The 15,133-nt window shown below is 41.0% G+C and overlaps 2 protein-coding genes across 2 annotated transcripts; one reads left to right on the forward strand and one right to left on the reverse strand.

Annotated features, from left to right (window-relative positions):
- Nucleotides 1–239: 239 nt before the first annotated feature.
- LOC4346184 (uncharacterized) lies at nt 240–4,659 on the reverse strand. The gene is made up of 11 exons (XM_015793081.3): nt 4,352–4,659; nt 3,609–3,703; nt 2,951–3,008; nt 2,627–2,821; nt 2,424–2,500; nt 2,190–2,272; nt 1,915–1,966; nt 1,145–1,213; nt 907–993; nt 764–828; nt 240–665 (listed from the first exon to the last, which is right to left on the reverse strand). Exons 1-11 carry the CDS (start codon nt 4,503–4,505, stop codon nt 566–568), a joined length of 1,035 nt encoding a protein of 344 aa, XP_015648567.1. The 5' UTR covers nt 4,506–4,659; the 3' UTR covers nt 240–565.
- A 2,829-nt stretch (nt 4,660–7,488) lies between these two features.
- Nucleotides 7,489–11,302, forward strand: LOC4346185 (biotin synthase, mitochondrial). Its single transcript, XM_015792856.3, has 6 exons — nt 7,489–7,746; nt 9,091–9,270; nt 9,446–9,552; nt 9,902–10,107; nt 10,495–10,634; nt 10,784–11,302. Exons 1-6 carry the CDS (start codon nt 7,534–7,536, stop codon nt 11,081–11,083), a joined length of 1,146 nt encoding a protein of 381 aa, XP_015648342.1. The 5' UTR covers nt 7,489–7,533; the 3' UTR covers nt 11,084–11,302.
- Nucleotides 11,303–15,133: the final 3,831 nt, after the last annotated feature.

The following is a 15,133-nucleotide window of genomic DNA, read 5'->3' on the forward strand; positions in this document are numbered from 1 at the left end:
TTGGTAAAAAAAAAAAACTGTACTGGTTATGCATAGAAGTCGCTCCCTCCATACTCAAATATGTGGCATTGTATCATTCAAGTAGCGTTTCATAATTATCTATAATTCTGAAAATTTCAGCATTAAGTTTTACTCCCTTTTGTCTCCTCATGTACCACTCGCTTTAAGTGTATAAGTTTTAGTTTCCTCGTGAAACTTTGTAATACCATTGCCATTTCACTGCCAGTTGCAAAGACAAAAACAAAAGAAATTGGCACATCTATTTATTGTAAAATTATTGATGTATATATTTTATAAAATAATAAAAGGTGAGGAAAGCTTCCTGCCCAGTTTTTCTGGTCCTCAGTTCGGCTCCTTCAGTCCATCGTTTGATCTCTTCTACCCATCTGCTCAATCAATTACTGCCTGTCCTCCCTCACTCCACCCGCACTAAACCTGATGTTAATTCATCAACAACTAACATATTTCCCTGTAAGTACGTGTACTCGCACGCAGTTAACGATGATCCCTTGTTAGAGAGAGATCGTGCCGATGCCGATGCAGATGCAGGCACCGGAGCTTCAATTCACGAGGAGTTCTGCATTCCGGCCTCTTCATCGCCCGCTTTGCCCTGCTTGTCACTAGCTCCGGCGACCTGCGCCGTCTCCTCTGCCTCCTTGGAGCTCCTGCGTGTATCAGAGCTCTCAGTATCAAGCGAAATGGTAAAAGATTACAGAGCTATGCAGGCATGTCAGGATGCAGCAATTGACAGCTTAAAGCATACTTGTATGAGTAGATGAGGAGGCCAGCCGCTGTGCCGGCGAAGGCAACGAAGTAGATCCAGTCAACCTGGCCATGAGCAAAGAACACCGTTCAGTTCAAGAACCGACCAGCATGTCTAGTGAAAGGAATGTGCAGAGTGCAGACCTTCTCATGGTAAGCAAAGATGCGGATCAGAACAGCCCACATATCTGAAGTCAGCAGTGAGAGGTTCAGCATCGTTGCCCCACATATCTGCAACAGACAACTCAACGATAAGCAATGGAACATAGATGATAGATGCGAGTTCATTGACACCATTTTTATCATGTAATTGCGAGGTCGTCATCTCTGAAATTTAGTCAGTAATTTCTATATCAGTAAAAAGCACAGCAATGTGCAATACCTTCAGTACTGTAGGTACAGTTGAGTAGAACAGGAACATCGCTAATGCGAATCCAAGAAAAGGAAGCACCTGAGAAAAATAGTAGAAATGGTCATGCCAGGAAAATTAATGTTTACCAATTGCCAGCAGACATTGTTCACTTTGTTGTCAATTTTAACATTACCAAATTTTGGATAGTTTTGGCATTGCCAAATTTTGGTAGCGTTAGATGTATTTAGTTTGATGCCTTTCAAATATTTGGTAGTGTTCTGTGAGAGGAAAGTTTCGGAACTACCAAATTTTGGTACAGTGGCATTGGTAAAGAAATGTTTAGTTGGTTGAAAATGGCAATAAAGTGAACATGCTTGAAAGGAGATCAAAGCTGGATTTGCAATTTTGGTTCGAAATTTATGAAATTTTTGAACCCCCTCCCCCCTCCAACAGAAAAAGTGCACACACGAAACTATTCCTCCTGAAAATTTCTTTTTTTTCTGAATTTAACAAAAAATATTCGAGATCAGTCCAAATTTGTTCAAAATTCAAAAAATGTCATTCCGAAATTACCCTGGTAGATTTCAAGCAGATGAGCATGAGCATTGGAATGGTTCGGTTGGGTGATCACACAGTGTTTTCATAAAATGCTTTTGTAAGTTGCCAAATATTGAAACCATTTTGCTGTTTGTTTATATCAAACAGAGTTGAAGGGCTTAGATAAAAGTGTCTGAAGTTCCATCATGGCTACTACAGCTCAAAAAAAGTGTCATGTGCAAATCGGGAGGATGGAGACTTACTGCGCCAGCATTCCATTTGATTGAATGAAGTTCTTTTCGCTCAAGTATACTTCTGTAGCCATGTCAAGGAAAAACTACAGGGTGTACTGTACAGCAGTTACAAAGAAAAAAAAAGTAGAGAATTATGCGAATGTGATCAATCTATCAGGAACGATGAGATGATATACTAAAGTAACAAAGATGCTGATTACTGAATTGCTTCCAATGTAAGTAAAAAGAGGGAGTGCTTTAACAGAAAATATCAAATTAAATAGATGGATTAAGTCCAAGGATACATTTGTATTCCACTGATAATAGCTCCAAAAAGTCCCAACATTGCCATCAACTCAATTCTGTTGCTTTTCTTGACCAGGTACTCCTGAAATATTAGAGAGAAAAAATGATAAATATATTCATGCCCTGTTGACTCTAGATCATGCCAATATGCAATCAGATAGTTGCCACATGCAAATGAGGAAAGGTGAAATGAAATACTTTGTGACTTGTGAATGATAAGAGTTGCTACTTACCTCTGTAACATTGCTGCAAGCATAAAGCATGGAACCAAAGATTACGAGCAAATCTCCCTTCAAAGGGTTGGGTCCTTCTGCAATACATTTCAGAAACTGTACTTATATTCTGATCACTGATCAGAATTTGTGAAAAGAAAAACATAAAAAGTATATATTGCTGTAACTAGTACAAATTGCATCATGAGAAGTTATGTCCTTACTAGCTCGATCAGAGGCATGGACATCTGAAAATACTACTAATATAAGTCCAGCCACGCAAACTCCAACACCGATGAACTTCCTGAGCCCATACTTGGTCTTCAAAAATATCCATGTAAGAATAATCACACAAGGAATTGACCAGCAATCCAAGAGCATCACGCTTGTCAAAGATGTGTACTGATAAGACTTCACAACTGTTTAAACAACAAGAGATTCGCATGTTTTCCAAAAACAAAAAACATGCCATTTTATTAAATAGAATTTACATTAACACATAAGTGATAAAAGTAGTCTATTATTTTTTGCTTCTTTTTGCTACATACCTATATAATTCGCTTCCACGTCAATAATCCCAAGGATCAAATAGTAGTACCATTTTATCTGCACGGAAGAAATGGAAAACTTCCAATCATTATCCTAGATAATTTCACATGGCTGTGCCAGCCAAAAACCAAAATACTAGTCTACAAAGTACAAACTCTAAAGAGCAGAATCAGAATAAGCATCAGTCTCATCGAACATGTAGATAAAGGCAGCAATCACAGGTCCTGTCTATAAAGATAAGATATGCCAATCTTGCAGCCTACAATCATCAACGGTGCAGAAGGAAAACAATGCAAACCAAACTGCTATCAACTAGTAAAAAAGAATAAACTAAAGGCTGCCCATGTGCTGAACTCTACATTTATAGCTAAGAGCAACAGTCCAGGACTCCAGATTCTGTACGTTTCTGAACAATTTCATGTCTGAAAAATGCTCATCCAACATTTCACTATGACAACTATATACAAAATTTTGCTGGAGATCGAGGGTGTATTTAGTTCATGCCAAAATTTGAAACGATGTGATGGAAAAGTTGAAAGTTTGTGTGTAGGAAAGTTTTGATGTGATGGAAAAGTTGGAAGTTTGAAGAAAAAGTTGAGAGCTAAACCAGAGTACAAAATTTTGCTGGAGATTGAGGACAGAGGATGTGGAACGTACCGTGAGGGGCTGTCTCCGGTAGATGAGTATACCTCCATAGATAAGGGAGAGAAGGATGTAGTTCAACAGAGACTGAGATGTCGGTGCATTGATACCTGAAAAAAAAATCATTTCAGCAATGAGATATTATGTTGAAAATTTGGCCCTTGTGTTTACTAAATTAAAATTGATGCTCCATGGCACCTTCTGAACTGACATGGCAACATCCAAACTAACTGACACTAATTAAAAACACTCATCTTTTTCCCCTGGCAGTTTTGTTAAACGAAAAAACACGAACTAAAAGAGGAGAACCTTGACGACATCAGATGATGCATAAAGCCCCTGAAAGGCAGTAGACGCCATAATTTAATCGAAAGGCTCCAAGAATTATCTTTTCTGTCTAGCAAAGGCTCTGCAGAGCAACAACACAAAAGATGCAGGAACAATCCCGAATCTTTGTGTTCTCCTTCTCCATCGCTGCACCACTCGAGAAGTCAAAAGGGTAATCTTTTTTTTTTCCTCCTAGAACTAATTACCTCATCAAAAAAAGTGAAAAAAAGAAATCCGAAACTTTTTATCACGGAAAGAACGAGATGTCTCCACCGTCCAACAGAGAGCCAATCGTAACAAACTACTGCTACCCCAATTAAACAGAACAAAGAAAAAAATTAAAAAAACAGGAGAGGTATGATAGGAAATTCGCTGTTTCGTAGGGCAGTGATACGATCATCCAAACCAACAGATAAGATTGTCATCATCACCTCGGCGGGCGAGCTCGGAGGAGGAGAAGCCGGTGGAGGTGATGAGCAGCGACACGAACTGCCCCAGCGCCAGCCCCAGCAGCACATCCCTCCGCATCCACCTCGCCACGCAACCACCGTCTTCCTCAGCCGCCGGCAGCAGCGGCGGCGCCATTCTCCCCTCCCACCCCGCAACTGCAAGGGCGCAAACCTCTCGGCTCTCGCGTGGCGCGAGCGCGTGCAATGTATGGTTGGGTTTTGGAGGGATTCGCGGGAGATTTGGATATGGCGTTGAGGAGTGAGGGAGTCGTGGATGATAGGGAGGGAGTAGGAGATTAGGTTGGCGCGGGGGGAAATTATTGGGGAGGATCGGAGGGTTGGTGATGGAGGTTGACGTCTCGTGAATCGTGCGGGGGCCATCTGGGCCGTCGGATCCTTCTTTCCTTCCTGACTTGACGCCGCTTTTGTGTTGAGCTGTTTGGACTTTGGAGGTTGGTTTTGGATGCGTTGCAGGCGACAAAAACGGTTTACGCCACTTGACTTCAAACTTCCAAACTTTCCCATCAGATCAAAACTTTCCTACACACATAAACTTTCAACTTTTCCATCACATCGTTCCAATTTCAACTAAACTTCTAATTTTAGCGTGAACTAAACACACCCTCTGGATATGCGATTGCCACATGTAAACTTTAAACCTTCAGCTTTAGATAAACAAAAAAGATTTGAAATAAAAGAGGATTTCAAGCAAATTTAATTTGTAGTAATAAGATGACAGATCAGGGTGGTGATGTGGCCAGAGGTGACTATAGGGATATATGGGGCCTGTTCACTTTGATGACATTTTCAACCTTACCAAATTTTAGTAAAGTTACTAAAAAAAAGGGCTATATTTAGTTTGCTGTCAAATTTTTGTAACTATATAAGAAATCCTGCCAAAATTTTGATAAATTTGGTAAGGTTGAAAATGATATAAAGTGAACAAGGCCATGGTTTGGAAAATACATTTTTTTTACTAAACATGGTACAAATGTAGGTGCTCACAACGCGTGCGCCTTTATCTCTATTAACATGCATCCTACCTTTATAAATGCCTCCAAAAACTTGAATCGGTATATTTTAAAATTGATGAAGTTATCATAGGTGTCTTGTTGTTGATACGGTTGAAGTCTCCCCAGAATTCAAATGGAACCTTAAAATTATCTGAGTGATGCACATAGATAGCCCCAACCCTCAACGAAAACACAGTTACAAAGTTAAAGCAAGCAACCAATTAGTCAAAAAACCTCTGCGAAACATCCACCAGCATGTCTGACTTACCTCTCAGTAAGAGAGTCACACGAGTAAATTCCTGTGGCAAAAAACCAAACCAAACCGTTCGACCTTTTTCTTGATGTGAAACCATTAGCACACCCGACAGTGACAGATGCTACTAGCACCATTAGCATGATACTACAATGAAAAGGCCATAGATGCATACACATTCATGAACTCTGCCTGTTGGGGGAGAAGAAAGGATGAACTTTCAGAGTTTCAGATAGACAGTGAACTGACGGAGAGACGGACGGACGGTGAGGCCTATATAGCTTTCATCATTTGAACAGAGACATTTCGCCGGGAATCTGCTCTCCCCTCTTGACCCACCCCCAACCCCAAAGCTGTACTCGTATTGTGCTGTGCAATCTTTCATGCCAAAAAGCGTTTGGAGCGTTCCATCGCCACAAAGATCCACCACGCCGTGTCTCTCTCTCGTGGTTTCTCCTTCTTCGGGTGTGTTTAGTTCCTGAAAAAAGTTAAAAGTTTGAAGAAAGTTGAGAATTAAAAAAAAAAAAAGTTAAAAGTTTATGTGTGTAGAAAAGTTTTTGATGTGATATGATGTGATGGAAAGTTAGGAATAGGAGGAAAACTAAACATGGCCTTCTTCTTTTTTTCATGTTGCTCTGTGAACTGAAAACTGATAAGATAACAGTGCTCCAATATCTCTACTTTTACACTGAAAAACACTGCTTCTTGTGTCTGTTGGTTTTCGGTTTTCTGAATCTGAAGAAACTCGCTGTCTGCCTTCCTGTTTCTACCAACCGCGCTTACCCACCGCTTACCCTCTATCTGATGGGCCTTGCTCCAGCTCCACCTGCGTTGTTGGTGACGTGTCACGGTCCAGCCCGTTAGTGAGATGGGCCGCTTGGTTGTTGGTTCGAACAGATCGCACCACGGGCCTAACACACGTACGTTTTCAGGGCATATGGGCCTAGCTTCAGAGTCTCTCAGACTCACAGTAAGCCTACTGCTTCCGTCTTCGTCAGAAATTCATCTCAACTGCTCCTTCCGTTTCCATTTCAAAATATAGTAATATAAGATTGGAATGGATAAATTCTAATACGAAGTACTATGATGTATTCCTATCAATTCTAAGTTACTATATTTTAGGTGAAGTAACACTGTAAAAGTAACAACCCAAATAATTTTGACCATCAATCGTGGTAGATCGACCTAGCAACTGCGAAGCCGGCACCATGGTAGCTCAACTACACACTTCAGACACTCAGATGTCCCTTTCCCCTTCATCAACTCACGTCTCCGTCTCCTCGTAGTATCTGACTTTTAAGGTTTAATCGCAGTCGGTTTTAACCCACAGAAATAAAATGATTTTGACTCATTTTCACTTGTTCATTGATGATTTAGACTGTGTTTGATAGAGGGGGCAAAGAGGGAAAAAAATCTCTTGTATTTCACGTGCACATTTGTCGAGCTGTTAAATGATATTTTTTTAAAAAAATGTATAGAAAGATTGTTTTAAATATTATATTGATCTATTCTTTAAATTCTAAATAATCAATACTCAATTGAGTATTAAAAAGTCATAGGCTAATGGTTTACATTTTTTTACGTACTTCTAAATCTTTTCCATTTCCTTCCCTTTGGAAAAGCTTACCAGAGTATACTAACATGTCTTCTAGATTATAATAATTCATCATAACAATATAAAGATTTGTTTCAGATTAGTCCTAATAATTTAGGTTATAATAACCTTAAGCCGAATCCTTAATCACGTTTTGAAATGAAATCCGCCGATTACCCCATGTGGTCTCTTCTCAGCAGCAAAGCCAAAGCCTGAGCTCTCACAAGTCTCAAGTAGGAGTAGAAAACTCCTCGGCCGTATCGCCTAACTACACCACCCCATCTTCTACTGCTCGCTCCCCGCCATGATGCTGCTCGCCCGCGCCGTCCTCCGCTCCCGCCTCCGCTGCCCGCCGCTGTCTGCTGCGGCGGCGTCGACGGCGGCGTTCTCGTCGGCCCCGTCGCCGGCGGCGGCGGAGGCGGAGCGCGCGGTACGGGACGGGCCCAGGAACGACTGGAGCCGGCCCGAGATCCAGGCCGTCTACGACTCCCCTCTCCTCGACCTCCTCTTCCACGGGGTACCCATCCCAATCTCTCCTCTCTCTTTTTTTTTTTTTTGTTCTGTCTGTGTATGTGTGCTCGCTTGATTGGTAATCTTTTTTTATTATTTACGGCCTTCGACTTCAATCTGTAGTTATTCCTTGCCGTTAGGGAAGTTTATTATTAGGAGTGTGAGAGAGTAGATGAGGAGCAACGAATGCGATGCCTTTCTTTGTTTCTAGATGTGCTTGAGAAATGCTCCCTTTTTGCTAGTGAAAAAGAATGGGAGAAGAATGAATTGGTGGGCTTCCTGTAGTAGCAGCCGGGGGAATAGTGATGCCAAGATAAACTTTTTTACTTTGTGGATCCTGGTTCACGGTGGATGTAGTTCTCGATAAACATCCTTTTTTTGGTGGCATCTGGGATGATGAGTAGTGGATACTTCTCTTCTTTTTTTTTTTTTTTTACTTTTAGTCAAATATCTAATATTATGGCTATAGCATCAGGTAGACTCGCGTCCATGTCCAGCTAGCACTGCCTGGAATTAGTAGTAAGATGATACTAATCTGTCACCGAAGTTCTGATACATGATAGTGATTAGCATCTTATGACATACTAGAGCCTTTTAGTAGTGGGACTACCAATTATTCACACCAAACTTAGTGCGGATTTTGTACTTGGTGTTGGGTGAGATTTGCCACTTAGGATCGCTGAACTGTGGGAAGTGATGATTGACGCAAAGCATAATGCTAAGCACCAACTGGAAAGGCTTTAACATTCAGGGGATATTATTTGTTTACTGTTGTTATAGCAGGTGCTAGCTTTTTCGTTATGTACAATCACTAGTGCTTAAATTTGTGTGTTTGTTCCGGAAAAAACTTGAAATGATGTGTACTATCCCTATGCTATCAAGAAATTACAATGTGCTCATATGGATTTGAGGCTAAGCTTTTGCTTGGTCAAGCTCTAGTATTAATAGGAAGTAATGCCCTCAAGGGCATTTATAATCTGGAAATTGGTGCTAAGGATTTCCCATATAGGGGCTTCAGACAATTCGGACTTGATATTGCAAATTTAGCTTGAGTAATGAATGGCCCATATCAAACATGTTTGGTCACAACAATCTGCAACGATCTGACTGGCTTGATGCACGATAGCTTGTCAGCATTCATTCAAATGCATATCTTAGTCGCATTATTAGCTTAGTGCATCTCTGTTGGTTATATGTTGAACATATTTCCCAAGCTTTTCGTTGATCATTTTAGTCAAAGCCTCAAAGGGGAAGGAAAACTATTGTCCAGCCTTCACATTAGTCAATAGGGAAATAGCTCTCAATTGCAATGTATTTTCATTTAACCAGATAATGCTTGCATTTTCTATAGGCTCAAGTCCATAGAAGTGTCCATAAATTCAGAGAAGTGCAACAGTGCACTCTTCTTTCAATAAAGACAGGTGGGTGCAGCGAAGATTGTTCATACTGCCCCCAGTCCTCAAGATACAGTACAGGATTGAAGGCACAAAAATTAATGAATAAAGATGCTGTCTTAGAAGCAGCAAAAAAGGTACTGTTTTTGTAACTTTATCTCAAGGTGACCAAGTTCATTTATGTTGTTGTTTTTAAAAATCTTGCGAAGTGGTAACATGAGTTCTTACAGACTGAGGACTTCAGCTTTAGTTCAGAAAATTATGGGTTGTAATATCATTTCACATTATTTCTTCTGATCTATTTCCGCTCAGGCAAAGGAGGCTGGGAGCACCCGCTTTTGCATGGGAGCAGCATGGAGAGAAACCATTGGGAGGAAAACAAATTTTAATCAGATCCTTGAATATGTCAAGGACATTAGGTATTATTTTTGAAAGATAGCACAATAGAATTATTGTGTGCAAGTATTTGGCAGAGTCTTGCATAACCATGCACTGATGCGCATGCTCTCTTCCATGCCATTGCTATGTCATCATTAGTTTATTCGTCTGTTTTTTTGTATTTCCAAACATATTAGTATTGTCAATCTTGAATGTAAAAATTAAACTATTCTTTGCCTGTTCACTTACAAACAGACGTAATCTTGAGCCATATAGGACACTGACTTAAGCCTCTGCATACATTACGATAGAATATTTGCATGAAGGTAGTTTTCTTGCTTTATCACTATCTTGACTTCGATTTACCATTCTGTGGATAAATCTCTGCAGAGGTATGGGCATGGAGGTCTGTTGCACTCTTGGCATGCTAGAGAAGCAACAAGCTGAAGAACTCAAGAAGGCTGGGCTTACAGCATATAATCATAATTTAGATACATCAAGAGAATATTACCCCAACATTATTTCCACAAGATCATATGACGATAGACTGCAGACTCTTGAGCATGTCCGTGAAGCTGGAATAAGCATATGCTCAGGTGAATATCAGTGTTACAGGCATTCCTCTCGTACTACAAATTCAGGGTAAATGCATGTTTATCTTTGTCGTGTGTATGTAACGGGCATAATTGGGCTGAGGGACATTAGTCCTTGTTGAGGTTTCCTGGACCTAGCCATGGTGGCACCAGGGAGGGAGAGAATAAGGACTACTCCTTACAAACTTTTCTCCAAGATCCAGCAAATAGCTAACAAATCGATATAATCTTATCTCCAATCTGAACAACCACTATGGATAGTAACCATGCGGGTACTGTTGATGTGCAATTTCACTGGCCCTAGGGAGGCTGACTGCTGCTTGTATATGGGCCCTAATGGGCACTTAATGACTTCAATGTATAACCTGAAGCGCCATGCTCTGTGTGCAGGTGGAATTATTGGTCTTGGAGAGGCAGAGGAGGACCGTGTAGGATTGTTGCATACACTGGCTACTTTGCCTGCACACCCAGAGAGTGTTCCTATTAATGCATTGGTTGCTGTCAAAGGCACGCCCCTTCAAGATCAGAAGGTATTCCGCGCTGCTGATTAGTTGTTCTAGGTTGGATATTTGCATCTAGCATCAGGATATATAAACTGTGCAGACTATAATAAGCTTTGGTATAAGATTATATGTTGTGATTTCTGTATCCATTATCTCTAATTAACATTCAACTTCAGCCTGTAGAGATCTGGGAAATGATCCGCATGATTGCCACAGCTCGAATTGTGATGCCGAAGGCAATGGTGAGGCTTTCAGCAGGACGAGTACGTTTCTCCATGCCAGAGCAAGCGCTCTGCTTCCTAGCTGGGGCCAACTCCATCTTCGCTGGTGAGAAACTTCTAACAACCACAAACAACGACTTTGATGCAGACCAGGCGATGTTCAAGATCCTTGGTCTGATTCCCAAGGCTCCAAGCTTTGGTGATGAAGCACCAGCTGCAGACACTGAGAGATGTGAGGAAGCTGCATCAATGTAGAACACCAATAGAAACTCTTGAGAACACGTTCGGTGCAAAAGTAGCACCATTATTTCCGGTTAGCGCATTGTATTGTAGAGATTACAATATCTTGTAGTAAGTTAGAAAAAGATCGACCCAAATAAATAGGGAATTTTCTGTATCATTGTTCTTGTTGTGCCATTTTGTGACATTTCAATCAGCTTCAATCTCAGTTTTCCTTTTTCCTCTTTGATGCTACACTGAAGTACTGATCATTATCAAATGAACCTACATTGTGAAACTGTGACCATTGTTTGAAGAACAAGTAGCCACTGATGTTGTCACTAGATAATAACCAGTTTACCCGACCTGATTGTGATAGCCTGATAGTCTGATGGCTTGCTTCACACCTGATGTTGGTGCATGCATAAGCATGACAGTGACAGGCAATCTGAAATTGGTGTCAGATCCTGCAATCTTATGAATCGTGAAACTCATGGCATGATGTAATCTCATACGATTGGTCCAAATAAACACCGACCATTGTTGCCTTTTCAAGGGACCTGTAGATTGCCATTGCATGTACTTGAGGCCATGATCATCAGTACAAGCTTCTACCAAAAGGTGAAGGCATCAACTTTTCCTTTTCCATCTCAAAAGATTTGAAAATAAAAAGGCATCGTTTTTGCATGGAAAACCTTAACGTAGACGTTGATTAATAAAAAGTTTGGCCACATGTCGTTATGCAGTATGTTCAAACTTGCAATGACGGATAAATTTACAACAAAGGATTGCGAGGACCTACGCAACAATTCCAGTTCCATGATGATTCCATCGTACGTGTGTCATGAGTGAAATTGGGGCTGAAATTAGCACTTAAAACTTCTCTTGGAAGAACACTTTGCACGTGGAGGCAACTCAGCATCAGGCTTTCGAAGAAAAGAGAAGAACATCCAACGAATATAGAACATGGTATCTCAGTATAAAATCAATACTTTGGTCCAAAAAGAACATGCATGTCTTGACCGTACTATAGAAAAAGAAATAACGATGGAGCACAAATCTTCAGTATTTATGCTAAGGCCTTGTTCTAAACTCTGCATTGTTTCACCTTTCCTTTTTCACAAAATTATATTGTTCCATATGATTGTACAAAATTTAAATTTTCATGTCTCAGCCAACTGCTTACCAAACAAGCCGCTTATCTCGAGTAACACGTAGGGCAGTGGTATGTTATGAGTTTAGGTCCCAAGAAAGTTGTTTCCGAGTTTGATGACCTCACTCTAAATGTAAATGCTACTATTCCAAACTACCATAAATGCTAAAACCAAATAAAGCATATCTTCCAAAGTTTTGGTTTCACCATAAATTTTCTTTTCTGAATAGCGGTCAACTAATACATTGTTATTAGTGGCGGAGAGGAATTTAAATCTGTGGGGTCAATTACTAGTGGTTTGTATTTAAGTGGGAACATTTCTCTAAATTCTTTTGGATTTATACATGAAAATCAAGGTTTATAGGATGTTTTTCAAAAAGTTGTGGGGTCAGCCGACCCCACAGAAATGGCCTAAATCCGCCACTATTTGTTAATAAAACTTCACTAAACTAATCACAATAGAGGGGTCTAGAACAACAAAATAAAACCATTTCAAGAAAAGAAAGAAACTATATATATACACGCCGACACATTTTCTTCTCCAAATTAGTCGAAACTTGTGCATAGAACGAACCCTAAGCCTCCCTTCCTCTCTAACATCCATTCATCCCACCCCTCCCCCCTCTTTTTGCCGCAATCTCCCTACCTCCACCTTGCCCCTATTGAATCCACGGCCTCCCTAACCTTTTCTACTGACTTCACATATGTGGTGCTTTCCTTCCCATGTCCAACGATCGCCATCAGATACATACTCCAGCACCACCTGATGCTCCTAGCCGCTACTTCCTTTTCACCCCACCTACCACTGCCCACTGTAGTGGACCCCCGTTTTTATAACAGGAATCAACCGTGTAAACAGTACCATTTCCCTGGATCAAGTAGTCTGGTACACACGAATTCATAGCTGAAATACCAAGTGCACATACACGAGTGTCTAGTACGAATTATTACATCATAAGCCCACAGGCATAGTCTTAAATCATCGAACTGAGCGGTCCGGAATACATTCCAAAAACAGAAGTAGGTAAGGCAGCGGAGTCAAGGCAGCGGCACGCCATTGCCACAGGCAACGACCGTAACTAAGACCTACTGAGCGCCATCGTCTTCATCACCCTCCTGATAGTAAGCGTAGGGATCCTCCGAAGCTTCATCTCCGACCTCTGATTAAGTTTGTATATTGCAAGGGTGAGTACCAACCGTACTCAGCAAACCACCACAGCAACAATGCATATGACAGGGGTATTCAAAGGATGGCTATGGTTCTTTTGCGCAAAGCAAGTTTTGTAATTCTTTTCACAAGCCTAAGACCTAGCACAGACTGATCAAATTTTAGTACCAGTGTTCATATTAAACAATGACGGTTCTATCCACCATCCATTGTGATCCCAAGGATAGCTTCCCGCCATTGAGTCGTCATGGTTTTCTGAGGACGCCCACATTCCCGCCTCTCAGGAAGTGGCTCCATCAGTGTAGAAATCATCATGCAATATCCCATCCCACACAGGTTAAGAATTTAGAGTCTAGCCAAGTGTAATACATGTCCCGGTGCTCAATAACCGCGAGCACGGTTATTCGAATAGATTTGGTTTACTCACACTGCAGTGGATGTACACTTTACCCGCACTCCGCGACTGCCCAACATATGAGCCTCGTCCCAACACATGAGACGCGTCACGGCAAAGCTTTTCGATAACCTCGCATTGGCAGTACCCGCTCCATGAACTTTAGCCCTCATGCACTCTAGGCGTCATACGTTTCTAGCAGTGAGAAGAGTTCTGGCGCTCCCGGGAAGGGAAAAACACACACATTCCTACGTTGTTTCTTGTCGTTGAACCCAGTCCATCATGATTGTTCTCTTATGGGTATCCTCACGTAGTATTGCCAAGCCAACCTCTGACCATCCGGAATGGGCATCTGCCATCCACCTGGCCATCCGAACCGGGCATCCGCCAGCAGACTGCTTGCCGCATCACACACCTAAAAGAAGACCACTACGCATGGATACTGCCTCTGCTCAGCTATCTACTCCGCTAGGTCTATACCCATACGAGAAGTGCGGTTGTACGGGGGTCGTTTCATGCTTAACTTCATGGCTCGGTCCTTAATTGACTGGGGACGGTACTAGCATTTTCCGGATACCACCCAAATCCTCCGTCCGCCCCAGTCGAAAACAGTTGTTTAGTTTTATTTCTCCTTTCACAAATCATGTCATCAACATTATGGCAATGTGGCGCTCATATCTCCACATACCGCATCTCAATTACCTTCCCAAAGGTAATTGCCCAAGCATATAGCATTTGATAAATATGAGTATGCATAAATCTAGAGTAGCATTTCTAAGCATTTGTCATAGTTGACTAGGGACTTATTCGTAAATCATAGTTACAAGGATTTAAGGGTAAACAATAATCAAGGCATGGCATACTCACAAGTAGGATGTTCATCATTGCATGCGATTTTATTTGTAAACAAAATAATTTCGCAATTGGGATCAACATGTTCAAAGAATAGTGATGACTTGCCTGCTCAAAGTCTTGCAGGTCTTAGCCTTCACTTGGATCCGCAACTCCCTCGGGTTCTATAGTTACGTGCGAAAATTGATTTGAATTCGGTTAGAATTCAAATAAAAATCCAAATAAATCCAAATGAAAGTCGAATGCGAAAGTCGATTTCTTTATATTAACTTTACTATTCGCGAACTAAGGCAAACCCAATTTCGATTCAAACTATTTTGCGGGTATAAATATTTTGTTGTCATAAGTTTTTAATTTAATCTACCCGAGCATTATATCCATATAATAGGTTAGAAATTTCTATCGCGAGCTAAATATCGGACGAAATCCTAGAAATATTATACGAATTAATTTAGTCTATGACTAAATGATTAAATATAATACACGGGTAAAATCCCTAGTAATTAAATCCGAATTTCT

The sequence above is a fragment of the Oryza sativa genome, chromosome 8 (assembly GCF_034140825.1).
Source record: "Oryza sativa Japonica Group chromosome 8, ASM3414082v1".
NCBI lineage: Eukaryota > Viridiplantae > Streptophyta > Magnoliopsida > Poales > Poaceae > Oryza > Oryza sativa.

Excerpts from the sequence above, each read along its gene's own strand:
- LOC4346184 (XM_015793081.3), bottom strand. The coding sequence starts at position 4,505 with ATGGCGCCGCCGCTGCTGCCGGCGGCTGAGGAAGACGGTGGTTGCGTG. Across the intron at positions 2,273-2,423 it reads CTTGCAGCAATGTTACAGAG|GAGTACCTGGTCAAGAAAAG; the intron begins GTAAGTAGCAAC and ends CTAATATTTCAG. Across the intron at positions 1,967-2,189 it reads ATTATCAGTGGAATACAAAT|AAGTATACTTGAGCGAAAAG; the intron begins GTATCCTTGGAC and ends ACATGGCTACAG.
- LOC4346185 (XM_015792856.3), top strand. The coding sequence starts at position 7,534 with ATGATGCTGCTCGCCCGCGCCGTCCTCCGCTCCCGCCTCCGCTGCCCG. Across the intron at positions 9,553-9,901 it reads GAATATGTCAAGGACATTAG|AGGTATGGGCATGGAGGTCT; the intron begins GTATTATTTTTG and ends AAATCTCTGCAG. Across the intron at positions 10,108-10,494 it reads TGGAATAAGCATATGCTCAG|GTGGAATTATTGGTCTTGGA; the intron begins GTGAATATCAGT and ends CTCTGTGTGCAG.